General features: G+C 40.4%; 2 protein-coding genes across 2 annotated transcripts in view; both read left to right on the top strand.

Annotated features, from left to right (window-relative positions):
- LOC133648887 (AF4/FMR2 family member 2-like) overlaps nt 1-20870 on the top strand; it is a 380782-nt gene that overhangs the window by 58652 nt on the left and 301260 nt on the right.
- LOC133648886 (m7GpppX diphosphatase-like) overlaps nt 5988-20870 on the top strand; it is a 375169-nt gene continuing 360286 nt past the window's right edge. The window contains exon 1 of the mRNA XM_062045400.1: nt 5988-6124. Coding sequence (XP_061901384.1) covers nt 6119-6124 — 6 coding nt within the window. The 5' untranslated portion in view covers nt 5988-6118. The remainder of the gene's footprint in view (nt 6125-20870) is intronic.

Raw genomic sequence — 20870 nt, 5'->3', positions numbered from 1 at the left:
CCACTTTACGCAGTAAAAAGAGACTATTCCGGGATGTAACATAAATGGCCTCTAAATAGGTGGGAACGTTTTTGTAAGTGGCTGCCATAGACAGGTCGGTGGCCGCTAACACTCATTTGACAATATAGTCCCTTGTTCATCGAGGTTAATTTGTTCCAAAAGGTAATAACATTTTTGTTAAGTAGGGATCATAAATTGAGAATTTTCATAGATCAAGCATGAAAAAACGTGTATACGACCTTCTAAATACGTTTTTTATTAACATTGTAAGAACCATCTCGACATGAAATAACACCCACATAGTCACCTTTACACTCCTCTAATCCAATAAAGTCATGTTGCCTGTCAGTGGCTACAATACTGAACAGCGTGCTCTGATTGGTTTGGTCTCCTACATAAAAACAAAATAGAAAATTCCACGATGTGTTGAAGCCACAATATTTGAAGCGCGATGTGGTGAGAGACAAGTGTATTCTCAATGATAACAGGTGCCAGCTTCACATAGGTACAACTCTGGGGTTTGCTGAGATTGGGAAAGAGTCAGCTAAATTAACGGGGTCATATTATGATTTGTTTTTCTTACATTTAAAACACTTCCTTGTGGACTACATCAGTGGTCCCCAACCTTTTTGTAGCTGCGGACCGGTCAACGCTTGAAAGAGAAGGGGGGGGATTTTTTTGATTTTTTTTTTTTTTTTTCATAAAGAAATACAATCATGTGTGCTTAAGGATTGTATCCCTGCAGACAGTATTGATCTATATTGATATATAATGTATATATTGTGTCTTTTATGTTGATTTAATTTAAAAAAAAATATATATATATATATTATTTAAAAAAAAAATTTTTTTACATTTCTTGTGCGGCCCGGTACCAATCGGGGCCGCGGCCCGGTGGTTGGGGACCTCTGGTCTACATAACATGTAATGCTGGTGCCTTGTTCCAAATCTTGCATAGATTATGTTTTACAGACCATCGTTAAGCCGCTTTCAGACCGTCTATTCAGAATGCGCCATTTTGTGGTTGGTTTTAATTACTTGCTGAAGTCCTACTCCAGGGCACTTCGACTGCGTCTCCATCCCATCAGCCATGTTTTAGTTTTCACCGCTTACAATCAAGTCTATTGACAGATATCAGTTAGAACTATACGCTGCTTTGTATTGGAAATGGCAACAAGGGAGGAATTTAGCATGCATGTGCATGTACGAGCCAGTCTGCCCCACATGACGATAGAGTAAAAGAAGGAACTTAGTGACAACAGCTTTAGACTACAACTGAATAAAAAATTGCAGACTCACGCAAAGCTTTTCGGGCAAAACTCTACCATATACGGAGATATCCGCTGACGTAACTCAGGTAAAAAATAGGTCACTAAACTCTCTAATTCCAAACAACTCGTTTAGAAAGAGGCAAAAGTGCTTTATAAACATCTCTTCCACACCTTCATCGTTTGATTTCAAATTTCTTGGACTTATCGGGACCCCAAGTACACAAAAACAGGGACAAAAGTTGGTTTTACATAATTTGACCCCTGAGTGCGAGAGTTTAGATACATCATGTCCGTTCATTCACTCTCAGTGTTAACACACATCTGTTTTTCCAATCGCATCCACATAAGGTCTATTTAAAGGCCTACTGAAACCCACTACTACCGACCACGCAGTCTGATAGTTTCATACTTGCCAACCCTCCCGTTTTTAGCGGGAGACTCCCGGTATTCAGCGCCTCTCCCGATAACCTCCCGGCAGAAATTTTCTCCCGACAAACTCCCGGTATTCAGCCAGAGCTGGAGGCCACGCCCCCTCCAGCTCAATGCGGACCTGAGTGGGGACAGCCTGTTCTCACGTCCACTTTCCCACAATATAAACAGCTTGCCTGCCCAATGACATCATAACTATAGAATGATCGAGGAAGAGTTCTTGGTTTCTTATGTGGGTTTATTGTTAGGCAGTTTCATTAACGTCCTCCCAGCACCGTAACAACATACAACAACAGCAGTCACGTTTAGTCTACCGTAAAGCAGTTCTTCTGCCGTAAACAGCAATGTTGTGACACTCTTAAACAGGACAATACTGCCATCTACTGAATAGCCTCCAGAACACTGAAATTGAAGTATTTCTTTTATTTATATGTATAATAAAATAAATATATATATATATATATAGCTAGAATTCACTGAAAGTCAAGTATTTTATACATATATATATATATATATATATATATATATATATATATATATATATATATATATATATATATATATATATATATATATATATATATATATATATATATATATATATATATATATGTATGAAATACTTGAGTTGGTGAATTCTAGCTTAAATATATTCCCCTCTTAACCACGCCCCCAACCATTTTCACCTCTCATTTTCAAGAGGATATAGTATCCGAGGTGGTTTAAAATACAAATCCGTGATCCACAATAGAAAAAGGAGAAAGTGTGGAATCCTATGAACCCTTGTACCTAAGTTACGGTCAGAGCGAAAAAAGATACGTCCCGCACTGCACTGTAATCCTTCACTCTAACGTTCCTCATCCACGAATCTTTCATCCTCGCTCAAATTAATTGGGTAATCGTCGCTTTCTCGGTCCGAATCTCTCTCGCTGCCGGTGTAATCAATAGGGAAATGTGAGGAGTCCTTCCTCCGGTGACGTCACGCTACTTCCGGTACAGGCAAGGCTTTTTTTTATCAGCGACCAAAAGTTGCGAATTTTATCGTCATTGTTCTCTACTAAATCCTTTCAGCAAAAATATGGCAATATCGCAAAATGATCAAGTATGACACATAGAATGGATCTGCTATCCCCGTTGAAATAAAAAAAAATCATTTCAGTAGGCCTTTAAAGCATCATCAAAAATACCCCTTAAATTCACAAGGTAGCATTATTTCGTACATCATCCATGCACATTTTACACTAAACTAACCGGTGCAGAAAAAATGCACAAATGACTATTTACACATACTTGGCTTTAACAGTCTTTTTTCAAAGTGAATACATTAGAAAAGAATAGAAAATAATGCCTTTTATTGTCACTATACACAGGTACAATGAGATTAAAAGCAACTCCAGTATCAGTGCGACAGTCTACAAAATATGCAAAACATAGGAAGAAAAGAAAAGAAAAATAGTGCAAAAAGAGGTAAGGTGCACAGTCCAGTCCTGAGAACAAATGTTCTGAATGTGTTGTTTAAATATTAAATATTATACTATATATATATATATATATATATATATATATATATATATATATACAGAAGCATTCAGACTGTGGGTGGAAAGTACAAAAATGCACACAGAGAGGTGTTAAACTATAAAATCAGTGCCTATGAGAGTTCACCGTGGTTATGGCTATAGGGAAAAAACTGTTCTTGAGTCTGTTTGTCTTTGACCTGATAACCCTGTAGCGCCTTCCTGAGGGCAGCAGGTCCAACAGGTCAAAGCCAGGGTGGGAGCTGTCCTTGATAATGTTGGTTGTAAAGACATCTGGGTACATGAGGTAAATGAAACCTAGGACAGAATATTCCTGTTCAGTATCAGAATGTTAGCAAACTGAAGCGTATGTAAGAGCTGGATGCAGGGCTGAGAATGGTGAGCACGTCACACATGTACAAGGAGCATACTGTAAGGTTTTTCTCCCAGTCTGAGTTGGGAGATCTAGTTTATACTGTAGCGACCAGCATGTAGGATGTGCTGGATAACTGTAATCCTTGTTACATGAAGGCAAAGTAAGTCAAAATAGAAAAAAAACAAATCTTATTCGGGCTCATTAAGCAGCAGATGGATGACTGTGGTTTAGGGAGGATTGGCGCTAACTTGTAAGTCTTCACATCCAGCTTGTGCAGAAAATGGCAAACCGGGGGCTCGATCAATATGCTAAGTGTGTGTGTGGCGTGTGTGTGTCCACGAGCGTGTTTGGATGATGTGTGTCTTTGCATCTTTAACCTCACGCGGTGTGTGTACACAGTGTGTATTGATCCTGAAGTGCTGTCTTGTGTATCTGATGGTCTGCTCTGTTTTACTTTCATTAAGTTCGGCTCACACACACTAATGATGACAGATGACTGAAGCGTGATTTATTAGTTGTCGGGTTCTTTTGTACCACAAGGAGTCTTGGGACATTTTTTTTAGCTGTCTTGAATTGCTTCTGATGCATTTTGGGTCGCGTGTGGACAGTTTTTCATTCTCATTTTGAAAGTATTCCCACAAAAGAGATGAGACAGAGAGTCAATAGAAGCACAAAGCGTACATCCACGGGTTCATATTAGAGAGTGATTCAATTGCTTTGTCCTCAAGCGCACACACACATGCTTATTTTGTCTGTGATGTTTCCTGATATTGGTTTCAATTGATCTCAGCCCCCATTCAAAGAAAGAAAGGCTTTGTTTGTTTTTTCCCTCGTACTTGTTTCACGTCGCCCCCTGAAATAATTAAGCTGTGCGATCGATAATTTGTCTGAGTCATTCTCCTGAGATGACACACTGTGTTGTTTGCTGCTCATTGACTAACTTCCCCTAACAAAAATGGCAACATTGTGTGTTTGTTCACCAATCCATGTCAGCAGCAAATTAATTTTGAGTGTATCTCTCTTGTTAGGATAGATTTATATTATTAGAAACACCTCATACAGCCATCACGCACGACTCAATATACGAATATAGAAATAACAAACTAAATTATTGTGTCTCTTGCAATGCTGAATCAAACTCTGCGTTATGTTTGTAGATGCAGAATTATTTATGTAACTCAGTGTGTACAGGTATATCTTATAGGCCTGTACGGATCAGACATTGATATATAATAAATATATTGTCTGATATCAGCAAAAAAACAATATCGGATGGTATTGGCTTGCTTTAATTTTGCGCAAAGCTGGACAGCCAGTTAACATTTAAAAGTCCTCCAATAAGCACACCAATTTGCTCTTTTCTTGTGTTTTAGTTAAGTTATTTACACAATGTAAACATGGCAGGCTATAGGCTACTGGGAGCTAGCACAACAACTAAGCACACAATATCAATCAATCAATCAATCAATGTTTATTTATATAGCCCTAAATCACAAGTGTCTCAAAGGGCTGTACAAGCCACAACGACATCCTCGGTACAGAGCCCACATACGGGCAAGGAAAAACTCACCCCAGTGGGACGTCGGTGAATGACTATGAGAAACCTTGGAGAGGACCGCATATGTGGGTAACCCCCCCCCTCTAGGGGAGACCGAAAGCAACGGATGTCGAGTGGGTCTGACATAACATTGTGAAAGTCCAGTCCACAGTGGATCCAACACATCAGCGGGAGTCCAGTCCACAGCGGGGCCAACAGGAAACCATCCCGAGCGGAGACGGGTCAGCAGCGCAGAGATGTCCCCAACCGATGCACAGGCTAGTGGTCCACCCGGGGTCCCGGCTCTGGACAGCCAGCACTTCATCCATGGCCACCGGACCTATGCAACTCCCCCTCGCAAGGGACAGGGGAGAAGAGGAGAGAAGAAAAGAAACGGCAGATCAACTGGTCTAAAAAAGGGGGGGTCTATTTAAAGGCTAGATTATACAAATGAGTTTTAAGATGGGACTTAAATGCTTCTACTGAGGTAGCATCTCTAACTGTTACCGGGAGGGCATTCCAGAGTACTGGAGCCCGAATAGAAAACGCTCTATAGCCCGCAGACTTTTTTTTGGCTCTGGGAATCACTAATAAGCCGGAGTTCTTTGAACGCAGATTTCTTGTCGGGACATATGGTACAATACAATCGGCGAGATAGGCTGGAGCTAAACCGTGTAATATTTTATACGTAAGTAGTAAAACCTTAAAGTCGCATCTTAAGTGCACAGGAAGCCAGTGCAAGTGAGCCAGTATAGGCGTAATATGATCAAACTTTCTTGTTTTTGTCAAAAGCCTTGCAGCCGCATTTTGTACCAACTGTAATCTTTTAATGCTAGACATAGGGAGGCCCGAAAATAATACGTTACAGTAATCGAGACGAGACGTAACGAACGCATGAATAATGATCTCAGCGTCGCTAGTGGACAAGATGGAACGAATTTTAGCGATATTACGGAGATGAAAGAAGGCCGTTTTAGTAACACTCTTAATGTGTGACTCAAACGAGAGAGTTGGGTCGAAGATAATACCCAGATTCTTTACCGAGTCTCCTTGTTTAATTGTTTGGTTGTCAAATGTTAAGGTGGTATTATTAAATAGATGTTGGTGTCTAGCAGGACCGATAATCAGCATTTCCGTTTTCTTAGCGTTGAGTTGCAAAAATATATTATATATTGCTACTATGGTAAATTTTTTGTCTACTTAATACTTTTTGTTTTCACCATCTTTTGGTGCCCGCGTGTGCATTATCCTCTCCATCCTTACCCTTTCCATCCTTTGTAACGGATCTACTGTGTGGAACAATATAGTCTAAGTCTAATACCGTTGCACAGTGGTCCCCAACCTTTTTATAGCTGGGGACCGGTCAACGCTTGAAAATTTGTCCCACGGACAGGGGGGGGGGATTTTTTTTTTTTTTTTTTTTTTTTTTTTTCATAAATAAATACAATCATGTGTGCTTACGGACTGTATCCCTGCAGACTTTATTGATCTATATTGATATATAATGTATGTATATATTGTGTTTTTTATGTTGATTTAATTAAAAAAAAAAAAAAAAATTTTTTTTTTTTTTTAATTTCTTGCGCGGCCCGGTACCAATCGGTCCCGGTGGTTGGGGACAACTGCCGTAGCACACAAGCTAGACTTACAATATTGCAGTCTAAATAACAACATTAAAAAACAAAAAAAAAGTTTTAAATTATTACTGTTCTGGTTACTAAGGGGAGGTGACGGCGACAGACACTAGATGGCAGTAAGGTTCACTAATTTATTATATATATATATATATATATATAATAATAATAATAATAATAATATCAACAATACAACTAAACTATAGAATGAAGTGTGTGACCAAAATACAAGAGTGTGAAGTAATACTATGTGTGTAATTTAACTGAAGTGTTTTACCAAAGTGTTGACGAGAGCAAACGGGTAGTCCGTGGGGCAGGCAGGTGATCCGGGCGAGAGAGAAGCATCAGAAGAAAGTCCAAGCGGGAGGTCGAGAATCCAAAAGGCAGTCCGGGGGGCAAGGGGAACAACGAGGGATCACAGGGGAACACGGGAACACGGGAAGAACATCAGAACAATGGAAACATGGAAGTCACAGGGAAGGAGCGAGTTCGCGGGATGGAAGCCACATACAGGACGCTTACAAGGGTAAAGAAGACTATACTCCGGCGCCGCCTGGCAGGTTCTGCGAGCTTATGAAGGCAGGTCCTTCATTAAGTGCAGGTGTGCAGAATGCCGGTGATCGTTTGCAGCTGGCGGCTGCCGCGGGGCGGAGACGCGCACGGCGCGCTCCTGGATGTGCGCGCCCGTGGGCCTGTCCCGAGGTGCGCTCACTGGAGCGCACAGATGGATGAGAGGCGTTGGCAGGAGCCTGAGCCGTAACAATTACAGCTGCATATTATTTACAGGTACAAAGTCTCCAAAGCAGAAACATCATAGAAAGTATCCAGTAACAAACGTGTCTGCATCATTCAACTTCCTGCGTCGTGAGCTTAACTTCATGAATTATTGTGACCACTTGGTGTTGCCAAGACCCAACATTATGATTCCACTTCAACAGCACAAATCTGTCATAAGGTTAGCGTTTTCATAGCTACCATTGTTCTCGGAGTAATTTTATTTGATCATTCAATCAATCAATCGATTAAAACTAACTTTTTAATAAAGTGCTTTTTCCATACATAAAACCAATGGGCCTGATTTACTAAGATCCAACTACCTTTATAGCTTATATACCTTTATTGGAGCCTCTTGTTGACAAAGATGGCAATGAGCGGAGTGGGAGGAGCCAAGTAGTCGTTTCCGCACTTTGCTATGAGTTCTGTCTGGAATTCAAGAGTGTTTATTTGTATCTTCTTTTTATCAAGTTGTACTTGCAACTTCCTTGGGGTCCATGGTGGATTCGTTTGCAGACATACTCAATAAAAAGCACAGATACTGAGTCACTAATGTGTTGTATTATTTGGCCATGTTCACACTGCAGGTCAATTCGTTTTTTTACCCATATGATTTTTTGTCAACAGTACAATTCAATTTTTTTCTACTTTCTGACCCAGTGGATGTAAATCAGATATGTGTCCGACGTTCAGGTTGCGTTCATCTGACGTGTACATCATCAGAAGGTGATGTACAGGTCAATGACAATTCTTCACCAAAACAGACAGGCTCCAAACTAACTGTTGGACAAGGAGCAGAAAAGAGATGTTTTAGAAGTGATTAAAATACAGAAGGACTTACGTCAATGTCCCGCGGCTCTGCCTCCCACATGCTCCTCAATACAGACGTAGCAACTAGTGCCCCACAAACTACAAGAACTATAATTATTGCCGTCTTCCTCATTCTCCAACGTCTGCTCCGGTTGCACAAACTCCTTAAAGTTGCCATAAATGTGCCGGGACTGACACCAACACAAATCAGGGCCCTTCCGTAAACAAAGGGCTCTACGTGGGCCGTCATGTTTTGTGCGTCACTTCACAGAGGCATTTCGTCCACCAGTGCACCAGTCAAGGAAATTGAGCCAACTACATAAAAAACATCCTGTAATTTGATTTTGATTTTATTTTTTTATCTTAATAGATTGAACATGAACACCAATGAGTTGACTGATGAACATTATCACATAATTTATTCTAAAAGTATAAATAACGACAAATAAAGATAAAATACTATTAACCGCAACATGTCAGTGTAAAAAAAAACGACAACATTATGATTTGTACATTTTCAGAATGTGCTAGTTCTATCTTTAAAAAAAGAAAACAACATGAAGTTGTCTTTATTCTTAAGTTATCGTGCCGGGATTTTACCAGTCCGCCCACTTGGGAGTACATTTTTCGCCATGTGGCCCCCCATCTAAAATTAGTTTGGCACCCCTGGTCTAAATGAAAAGTGATTGGTGGGAGAAAAACATATATAATCCATGTCAGGGGTTTTCAAACTTTTTTCACCAAGTACCACCTCAGAAAAAACTTGGCCTAAGTATTAGTTAAAAACATTTAACAAGTATATTTAATATTTTCGGCCACTGTAACATTGATTAATTTTCAATCTCTCAAGATAAAAAAATAATATCAAAATCAAATTACATTACAGACAGTTTGAACAGTAACACAGTGTTTGAATATGAGGAAATAAAAAAACAAAACATGTACTTTAATTAAGTGATTATTTGGCATGCCAGTAGATATAGCCCATACCACAGTTTGAGAATCAGTGATCTATACAGTATATAACACTACACTAATCTTACGTAGGAAAAAAACCCATTGATTTTTCCAGGTAAAATCTGTCAATAAATTATAAATAGCAACTGCCAAAAAACAGCCATTGCAAACTTTGGTAATTTAAGACAATTACTGGCAATTTAAATGAGTCACTCAGTATTCCAAAACAGCAAGTTTACATATTTTTTTATTGCAGGCTATTTGGAGACAGAGTTATATGAATAAAATAAAGCAATAAGTGCAGAATAACACCATCATTTGTTTCGTCCCGTGATTTTAGAACATTTGCAGATGACTCCCCAACAGCAGCAACATTGGAAATACACTACATTTTAAATGTCACCAGACACAATAGATATCCATCCATCCATCCATTTTCTACCGCTTGTCCCTTTTGGGGTCGCGGGGGGTGCTGGAGCCTATCTCAGCTGCATTCGGGTGGAAGGCGGGGTACACCCTGGACAAGTCGCCACCTCATCACAGCACATTAGATATATTTGCACAAAGTATCGGTATCCTGATCTGTATCGCCGATACAAGCCTGAATTATTCACGGTATCGGATCGGAAAGAAAATCAGTATTATCGCACTTAATTATTGGAAATTTAAATATATTGAAGAAACCCATCCAACATCGGTTTGTAACTTGTCATGTTATTGTAATGTTCTTAGAATGTGCTGAGATCATGGTCTTCAATTTATCGGACAACTTCCGAAAGAAAAGTGTTTCCTTTTTTTAAGCTATTGGGTTTATTGATTTTGCAGGTGACAAACATACAGGTCCTGCTGGGGTTGTGTGCTCTTGTTCGAAATATTTTGCAGTCTGCAGGTGCTTGACACATTTTTCTGGGAATTCATCAGCATGCAAGAAATAAAAGAGCTGCAGTACTTCTTGACTTTACACGATATTTATAGCACCGCCACTACAATAATCAGAGTGAAATTAATGTTATGACATTTTCACATCATTAGGCATGTAACAGACATTTCATGGCTCTCAGGGGGTGACTACCACACAGCGGGAGGAGAATAATAAGCATAATAAACCTGTACATAAACAGTCTCTTACATTCAGGGGCATGATCCTCAAACGAAAATACAGAGAGAACAAAAAGCAGTTGACCTTGTTAATGTTACTGTAAATAACACAGGATAAGAACATAGCAAAACATACACCTCCTACGTGTTTGTTTACATCAGGGGTGTCAAACTAATTTTAAATCGGGGGCCACATGGAGAAAAATCTACTCCCTAGTGGGCCGGACTGGTAATGTCACGGCAGGATAACTTAAAAATAAAGACAACTTTAGATTGTTTTCTTTGTTTAAAAATAGAACAAGCACATTCTGAAATTATACAATTCATAATGTTGTTGGGGTTTTTTTACATTTACGTGTGCAGCTGAGATAGGCTCCAGCACCCCCCCGCGACCTCAAAAGGGACAAGCGGTAGAAAATGGATGGATGGATGTTGCGGTTGATAGTATTCTATCTTTATTTGTCGTTATTTATACTTTCTGAATAAATTATGTGATAGTGTTCATCAGTCAACTCATTGGTGTTAATTTTCAAGATAAAAAAATTATATCAAAATCAAATTACAGGATGTTATTTATGTAGTTTGCTCATTTTCCTTGACTGGTGCACTAACATCATGCGGTTTATATATATATTTTCTACATATGTTGAATCATCTACAAAGATACAAAGAATTGCTATTGCGATATCTAGTAGACACATTAAGAACAGCTGTTTCTTTCATTCAAACATTTTGACTCATTTTCTTACTTAGTTTTTATCCGCCCCGCGGGATGATTTTGCTGTTTGCTGGCCTGATCCAGCCCGCGGGCCATACGTTTGATACACCTGGGTTACACAATATCTTTCCATTCACTTCTTTATGTTCTTTTATTCTCCCCTCGTGCTGCTGTTAGTTAATTCTATGGGTAGAAACCTGTTGTTCACAAATGTTTTTCTTCACCATATCTCCCTGAGAACCAATGTCCTCTGCAGTGGACACAGAATATCCCTGTTATGTATGTCGCTGGTTCTCAGGAGAATATGATAATATCCATTTGTGCAAAACACATTCCATTTTTTTCACTCTGTAGAGTTTTGTTCTGCTTGGACCTGAGTTTCAGTGTCAAAGCAATGAAATATTAATCTTGGATCTTCTTAACAAATTCCAACCTCGCTGTCGACCTTATCTATTTTTTTGAGACTTTTAAAACAATTTGACAAAGTTGGCCTAAAGTGGTAAAATGTGAGCTTTTTATCCTCAGACAGAGCAAGGTTGGGTGTTTCTAATCTTTATGCGAAGAATCTGCTCACAGCTCCCAGTAATTGGAGGCCAACTTCTGCCGGGTGTATTGACCGGCTGCCTCAGTCCGACTAAACGTTAGCAGGGTTATTTCACTGTGGAGGCGACCGTGTCAGAGTGGAAATGCCACAATCAGCAAGAGACGGCCTCTGCCTGCGAGGAGGGCATGAGAGCTGAAAACTGGTACAAGGTCACATTTTTGCTCTGCCAGAGCATAACGTTCTTGATTGGTAAATCATTCCAGAGCTTAGCACAGGAGTTTCCCTAAACGTTTTCCACTAAGGGCCACAGACTGACAAAGGGTGCGGGGGCCGTTTGGTAGTTTTCAGCTTTAAATTCAGTCGAATATTTTTTTCAAAGAACTAGAAAATACCATTTTGGTAGACATTTTGTGTGAATGCTAAAGTTAAAGCACCACTGTCACACACGAGGTGTGGTGAAATGACCCTCTGCATTTGACCCATCCATTGAGGTAGGGCTGGGCGATATATCAATATACTCGATATATTGCGGGTTTGTCTCTGTGCGATATAAAAAATGACTATATCGTGATATTCGAGTATACGTTCTCACACAGTTGCTTTTAGCTGCGGGCATTACACTACATGCGTTTCCCACTCTTTCTTGTCTCTACTTCTCACAGAGACTTAAAACAAGCGCACCTTCTTACATACGTCACACGTGCAACGTCATGCGCCCTCCCCAAGCAGAGAGGTAGCTACATGGGTAACATTAGCTGTGGTGCTAACGGTGCGTTGCGAGTGGTAATACGAAAGAGAGAAGGTGCGAATCTGGTAGCAAATGAAGGAAGAATTAATTCCCCAGAAAAACAGAACAGGGTGCATCGTCTGGCGGTGGTTTGGCTTCAAGCGGGAATGTGTTGAACGATTATGCGGCAAAAGCGTTGCTACAAAAAGTAGCAGCACAGCTAATTTGTAGCATCATTTGAAAAGTCACCCGCTAGAGAATGAAGAGTGCTTGAAACTGCATGTCCACATCTCCGTTCGGTGCCACACCCACAAAATGCCGAAGCAACAATTTCCAGATCAACACCGTATGAAAAAAAATCAAAAACAGAAGGAGATAACGTCCGCAGGAACCTACCACAGAACTAAGGACGTACACTATGTGATTTCCTACTATGCAGCTCATTTTTATTTGACAGTTTTTGAAATATCTTGTGTGACATCATGCACAAAAGTGCACTTTATTTGTTTTTAACTATTGTAGTGGCGTTCTGTACAAAAAGTGCACTTTACCATGAATTGATTAACGTGGACCCCGACTTAAACAAGTTGAAAAACTTATTCGGGTGTTACCATTTAGTGGTCAATTGGACGGAATATGTACTGAACTGTGCAAAGTCTCAATCAATCAATCTATAATTTAGTGTTGTTTTGATATGTCATCTTAGTGACATCATGCACAAAAGTGCACTCAAATGGCCCCGGGGCGCACTTTGGACACCACTGGCTTAGTAAACTTTTATGGTTTGCTGACCCAGAAAAAAATAGGCTTCCCTCTCTAAGCGCCTGATTTGAAGACTCAACAAAGAGAAATCATCAAAGAACAACATTTACATTTGCCCCCCTGAGAGCGATCATTTTCATGTTTTGATTAGATGAACAACACGTTTGTGCCTTGTTTACTCCTACTGGAACTCACTCCTGAACAACAATATGCATTTCAGATAGGTGACCCTTGATATTTGAGGTTTCTGGCCTCAAAGGTGCTCCAATAAACTTGTGAGTGATACGCTGAGATCGCAGATTATAACAGAGTACGTTTTGCTCATTTTAACACAATTGGAATGCTGCTATGGTTATACAATTTCAACATGGCACACAAACAACTATGAGAAATGCAGCCAATATTACATACAGTTAATGTGTCATGGGACATGCAAATATAAATTAAATACACAGAGGACAGAAGTAAAGGAAATTAAATGAGCTCAAATATACCTACAAACGAGGCATAATGATGCAATATGTACTGTACATACAGCTAGCCTAAGTAGCATGTTAGCATTGATTAGCTTGCAGTCATGGATTGACCAATTATGCCTGATAAGCACTCCAGCAAATCAATAAAATCAACAAAGCTCAGCTTTGTGCATTCACGCACAGCATTAAATGTGTGGTGGACAAAATGAGACAAAAAGGACTGGCATAAAACACGTCTTCCTGTGGCAGCACCGGAGAAAGTTGTACATGTAAACGAACTAGGATGAGTTCAAGGATCGCTGAAATTAGTAGGACAAAATGGTGCTTGCCAAATACTCTCATCAGTGAAGCATATATAACATAAACAGTGGGATTTCTAACAATTAGTAAGGTTTGTGTCATGTTTGTCCTCCTACAGAATATATATTAAAACAAAAAATACTTTTTTTTCTTTATCTTTTTCTATTTTCACACATCTCTGAAAGAGGTCCAAGGAGTCACGAGGGCGGCGCATGCGGCTCTAGAGCCGCGGGTTGCTGACCCCCGCGTTTGTAGTATTGCAGTTTGACAATCACTGATACAGATGACGTAGGCTATAAATGACATACATTTGACCGAGGATACCGCTTTTATTACTAATGCCATATAGTGATTACACATATGATTGATTACCGCAAATTTGACAGTGACAAGAGAAAAAAAACGCAGCTGTGGAGTTAAGAGCAGTCCAACACACATTTGCAATGAACTCGCATTGGGAACACAGTTGGACTTATGCAGTGTATTAATTAGGGCTTTGAATCTTTGGGTGTCCCATGATTCGATTCAATATCGATTCTTGGGGTCACGATTCGATTCAAAATCGATTTTTTTTTTTCAATTCAACACGATTCTCGATTCAAAAACAATTTTTTCCCGATTCAAAACGATTCTCTATTCATTGAATACATAGGATTTCAGCAGGATCTACCCCAGTCTACTGACATGCAAGCAGAGTAATAGATTTTTGTAAAAAGCTTTTATAATTGTGAAGGACAATGTTTTATCAACTGATTGCAAAAATGTACATTTGTTTTAACTATTAAATGAACCAAAAATATGACTTATTTTATCTTTGTGAAAATATTGGACACAGTGTGTTGTCAAGCTTATGAGATGCGATGCAAGTGTAAGCCACTGTGACACTATTCATTTATTTGTATTTTTATAAATGTCTACTGATAATGTCAATGAGGGATTTTTAATCACTGCTATGTTGAAATTGTAACTAATATTGATACTGTTGTTGATAATATTCATTTTTGTTTCACTACTTTTGATTTGTTCTGTGCCGTGTTTGTGTCTCCTCTCAATTGCTCTGTTTATTGCAATTGCAGTGTTGCTGGGCCGGGTTTGGTTTTGGAATTGGATTGCATTGTTATGGTATTGCTGTGTATTGTTTTGTTAGATTGATTAATTTAAAAAAAATAAAAAAATTTTTTTATAAATAAATAACAATAAAAAAAAATCGACTTTTTAAAAATGACAATCGATTCTGAATCGCACAACGTGAGAATCGCGATTCGGATTCGAATCGTTTTTTTCCCCACACCCCTAGTATTAATACTATCACAAGACTTGATTCCATTAATATATACATATCCATATATTAAGGGTGTAACGGTTTAAAGGTCACGGTTCGGTTCATTTTCGGTACAGTAAGAAAACAACAACATATTAATGTTCTGGTTATTTATTTACCAAATTTGTAAACAATGGCTTTATCCTTTTAACACTGGGAACACTATAATAATTCTGCCCCAAAATAGAAATAGCTGTGTGTGTGATGGATGTGAGCCACCACTAGGCTGATCAGTGCAACAGCAGGCAGTCATGAATGCTAAGCATAACAATAACATACATATACACACAAGGTCGATTGTCAGGGTTAATGTGGTCAACATATATCAAATAAAAACTATATAAAACTAAATGAGATAAGGCTCAGAATTGGTTTCTACATATTAAAGTTAAAGTTAAAGTACCAATGATTGTCACACACACACTAGGTGTGGCAAAATTATTCTCTGCATTTGACCCATCACCCTTGATCTCCCCCGGGAGGTGAGGGGAGCAGTGAGCACGATAAAGTGCAACCCGCAGCCTTTAACCCTGGTGACTTTCACTCAATCTTCATGTTTTTTGCCAGAAAAATCAGTTTATCCACATTGTCTGCAGAAAGAGCAGATCTGCTTGCAGTTACAATGTCTCCAGCTGTGGAAAATACTCTTTCGCTGGGCATGGAGGTAGCAGGTATGGCGAGGTAGTGCCTGGCTAACTTGGCAGTAAGAGGACATATGGGCTCATTGTTCTTCCACCATAGAGGTGGGTCGAAATCTAGTTTTTAATTCTATATGGTCTTAAATCTGCTCCTATAAAAACACCAACGGCATTTGTTATTGCTTTAGCCCTGTCTGACTCGCCGAGGAGAGGCTACTTGAATGCGGTGGGGAGCTGTGTTTGCACCACGCTCGTTCTTCTCTTTGTTGAAGCGATGTTCACTTAGGGGGTGGTGCCGCTTCAAATGGGTTAGCATTTTTGGCGTGTTGCCAGAAGCACCTCTCGTCCTCCATTGTTTACCATGAATTGATTAACGTGGACCCCGACTTAAACAAGTTGAAAAACTTATTGGGGTGTTACCATTTAGTGGTCAATTGCACGGAATATGTACTGTACTGTGCAATCTACTAATAAAAGTTTCAATCAATCAATAAAAATGTTGATTCGCACCGCAAAGCCGAAGTGTTCCCAAACGGGAGATCTTAACGAGGCAAGAGGGTCTTCCAGCTCTGGCTTTTACATGTTGTCGTAGCCCGGTCTTTGCTAGCATGCCATGTGTTGTGCCTCGGTGTGCATTGTTTACACAACGTGCGGTACGCTACTTATGTCTGTCCGTGCGGTGCGCTACTTAATATGTCCGTGTGGAAAATCGTTCGGTGCACCTCCGTTCCGAACCGAACCCCCCGTACCGAAACGGTTCAATACAAATACACGTACAGTTACACCCTTACCATATATACATACATACATATACTTACTACTACCTACAAAGACATGCACCTGGGGATAGGTTGATTGGCAACACTAAATTGGCCTTTGAGTAAGAATGTGAATGTTGTCTGTCTATCTGTGTTGGCCCTGCGATAAGGTGGCGACTTGTTCAGGGTGTACCCTGCCTCCGCCCGAATACAGCTGGGATAGGCTCCAGCCACTCCAGCGACCCCGAGAGGGCGGTAGAAAATGGTTAGATGGATGAATGGCTATACATATATCTATCTATCTATCTATCTATCTATCTATCTATCTATCTATCTATCTATCTATCTATCTATCTATCTATCTATCTATCTATCTATCTATCTATCTATCTATCTATCTATCTATCTATCTATCTATCCATCCATCCATCCATCCATCCATCCATCCATCCATCCATCCATCCATCCATCCATCCATCCATCCATCCATCCATCCATCCATCCATCCATCCATCCATCCATCCATCCATCCATCCATCCATCCATCCATCCATCTATCTATCTATCTATCTATCTATCTATCTATCTATCTATCTATCTATCTATCTATTTATATATATATATACAGTATATATATACACATACATGCAACTATGCAACTGGTGTGCAATGGTGTGAAAATACAAATATATGCAAGGTCAAGCAGCATCCTATGCAATATTATGTTCCAACCTATAGGTTTCATTATAGTTTTGCTGCCATTTGTGGATCTTAGTTCAGTTTTTATTAGTAGTTAGTATCGCTTAGTAAAAAGATAACACCGGCTTTAATGGCCACATATTGCGCTTTCATAAGCACAGATGAGCGCCGCTGTCACAATTGATGGCAGTTCCACCAGGTTTAGAACCATTTCTTATGTTTTGGATGCTTTCACATGGAGGTGATTGCTTTTCCTGGAGGAGGTAAACCGCAGGCAGAGCTCAGGAGCCTCATAATGCGTCCGGAATTACGATGTCATTGGAGTGTTGGAGAGAGAGAACATATCTGTACTCCTGCAGTCATCTGTATGCAAAGTAAACAGCCCCGCTGATATAAGAGAGCCCAGAGGACTTTTTGTTGAGCGCCATCTCATCGTGATCTAGTGTTTGGAGTGTTCAATGCAACTGACCTGCTGTTAGGGCCGTAGCAATCCCCTGGATGAACTCACGGTTTATATTCATTTGCAGCAGTTTGCGCCCCATAAACTGGACTACGGTTCCACATTATTTTTGGGGAAAGGCAGTGCGATACTCCTCTAACAGAAACATTGTCGAGTTTATAGCCATTGGCAGCCTCTCTTAAAAGGTCATCAGTGCAGATGCCGATGCCACCGGGCCGCATTGCTTTTGTCAGGGATTAGATTAATGACTGATGATAGTCATGCACCAGCAAGTGTTGATGAAAGTGCATACAAAATATCCCTGATGACCGTCGACAGGTCTGTCACTTTAAAAAAAAAAAAAAAGGCCTAGCAGCTTTTGCTATGCAGTCATGCATGCCCTTTTAGTAAAGGTTAACTACCTGCTGGGAGGCTGCCGTCTCCAGCTCCTAGAACCTGCTGTTTATTTTGAAATGTATACGGTATAAGTGAAAACAAAAGCAAGCAATCAAATGGGTCCAATACAGTTTTAAAAGAGCAGTTTAAACCCCTGCTAATTAAATATAAATATATAATTTAATATAATTATGACCAGCATACTTTTTTTTTTCACTTCCAGTTTGTTTTGTTTTGACCTTTCAAGTTTTAGCAAGTGTTCCCAGGCGGCTCTTTTAGAACTGGCCAAAAGCCAATGACAGAAAAAGTGTTAGTTAGGGGGTTGTGTTTGCACGGTGGACTCAATAAGAAAACATACATATAAACACAAGTAAATGTTGTGCCATCTCATATGTCTCATGTGTTCTGGTATGACAATGAAGTTTCTGAAATCCTAAAAGAAAAACAAATAGTTTGTTATTTCCCCCTCAAAAAAAACCAAAAAACGATCAAGGGGATCTCGGTAGAAAAATCCAAATACACACACACTAAGGACCAGAGGTGGGTATAGTAGCATCCGAGTAACTTTTTAAACATAAGGTAATTTAGTAGAAATAATCCAGATCAGGGCCAAAATGTTATGGGTGTACAGGAGGAAGGAGACAGCACAGACAGGAGGGACGGCGTATTAACTCTAATTATTTATATATATAAACAATATATATAAATAAGGAATAATAATATTAAAGGCCTACTGAAACCCACTACTACCGACCACGCAGTCTGATAGTTTATATATCAATGATGAAATCTTAACATTGCAACACATGCCAATACAGCCGGGTTAATTTATAAAGTGCAATTTTAAATTTCCCGGGAAACTTCCGGTTGAAAACGTCTAGGTATGATGACATTTGCGCGTGACGTCAATGGTTGAAGCGGAAGTATTGGTACACCATTGTATCCCAATACAAACAGCTCTGTTTTCATCGCAAAATTCCACAGTATTCTGGACATCTGTGTTGGTGAATCTTTTGCAATTTGTTTAATGAACAATGGAGACAGCAAAGAAGAAAGCTGTAGGTGGGATCGGTGTATTAGCGGCGGCTGCAGCAACACAACCAGGAGGACTTAGTTGGATAGCAGACGCGCTAACGTGACTACAGCTTTGGCTTCCAAACATTTGATCGCTTGCCCGTTGGTGCGTGTCACTATGTGCATGTCACGTACGTAACTTTGGGGAAATATATGTTTCTTGCCGACTCTGATTGCGGCCTGGGTGTCGTCGAAAGCTACAACGCCCGCCGCCGCACCGCTGTCCTCACCTTGACTTCCTCTGTCTCCGAGCCGCCGACCGCATCGATGATCGGGTGAAGTCCTTCGTCGCGCTGTCGATCGCTGGAACGCAGGTGAGCACGGGTCGTGATGAGCAGATGAGAGCTGGCGTAGGTGGATAGCTAATATTTTTAGCATAGCTCTGTCGAGGTCCCGTAGCTAAGTTAGCTTCAATGGCGTCGTTAGCAACAGCATTGCTAGGCTTCGCCAGGCGGTACATCATTGACCGTGTGGTTACAGGTCCAGAGTTTGGTAGTATTGTTGATCTTCTGTCTATCCTTCCAGTCAGGGGCTTATTCCTTTTGTTTCTATCTGCATTTAAGCACGATGCTATCACGTTAGCTCCGTAGCTAAAGTGCTTCACCGATGTATTGTCGTGGAGATAAAAGTCACTGTGAATGTCCATTTCGCGTTCTCGACTCTCATTTTCAAGAGGATATAGTATCCGAGGAGGTTTAAAATACAAATCCGTGATCCACAATAGAAAAAGGAGAGAGTGTGGAATCCAATGTACCTAAGTTGCGGTCAGAGCGAAAAAAGATACGTCCTGCACTGCACTCTAATCCTTCACTCTCACATTCCTCATCCACGAACCTTTCATCCTGGCTCAAATTAATGGGGAAATTGTTGCTTTCTCGGTCCGAATCGCTCTCGCTGCATTGAAAACAATGGGGAAATGTGAGGAGCCCTTCAACCTGTGACGTCACGCTTCTTCCGGTACAGGCAAGGCTTTTTGTATCAGCGACCAAAAGTTGCGAACTTTATCGTCGATGTTCTCTACTAAATCCTTTCAGCAAAAATATGGCAATATCGCGAAATGATCAAGTATGCCACATAGAATGGATCTGCTATCCCCGTTTGAATAAAAACATTTCATTTCAGTAGGCCTTTAATAAACAAGGGAAATGGAGTTTGACGAATCCAAAAGTGTGTATGGTGTGCGACTATGTGTGTAAATTAACTGTTGTGTGTTACCGGGAGTGCTGAGCGAGAGGCGGAAGTCCCGGAGGGGAAAGGCAGGCTCGAAGGTCCTTGAGACAGGCAGGTAGTCGGGGGGAAGAGAGGCGTTAAAGGTCCGTGTCCAGGCGGGAAGTCGAGATCCAAGAGGCAGCCAGGGAAGCATAGGGAACGCGGGAAGACGACACACAGCTCGTAACGTGGGAACAAAGGCAGGCTGCAGGGAGGACGACAAGAAGAACACGAGACAATTCAACACGACGGAGAAGAACACAGAGAGAGCAAGAGTGCATAGCGCTAGATGATCGCTTACTGTACAGGAACAGATGACTAAGTTCTGGCCCGGGATAGCAGGTTGTGCAGGCTTATGAAGGCAGGTCTCATCATCAGCTTCAGGTGTGCCTGCTGCAGCCGGACT

The sequence above is a fragment of the Entelurus aequoreus genome, linkage group LG04 (assembly GCF_033978785.1).
Source record: "Entelurus aequoreus isolate RoL-2023_Sb linkage group LG04, RoL_Eaeq_v1.1, whole genome shotgun sequence".
NCBI classification, from domain to species: domain Eukaryota; kingdom Metazoa; phylum Chordata; class Actinopteri; order Syngnathiformes; family Syngnathidae; genus Entelurus; species Entelurus aequoreus.
The sequence above is the reverse complement of the archived record's forward strand: the minus strand, read 5'-3'. Positions and strand labels throughout refer to the sequence as shown.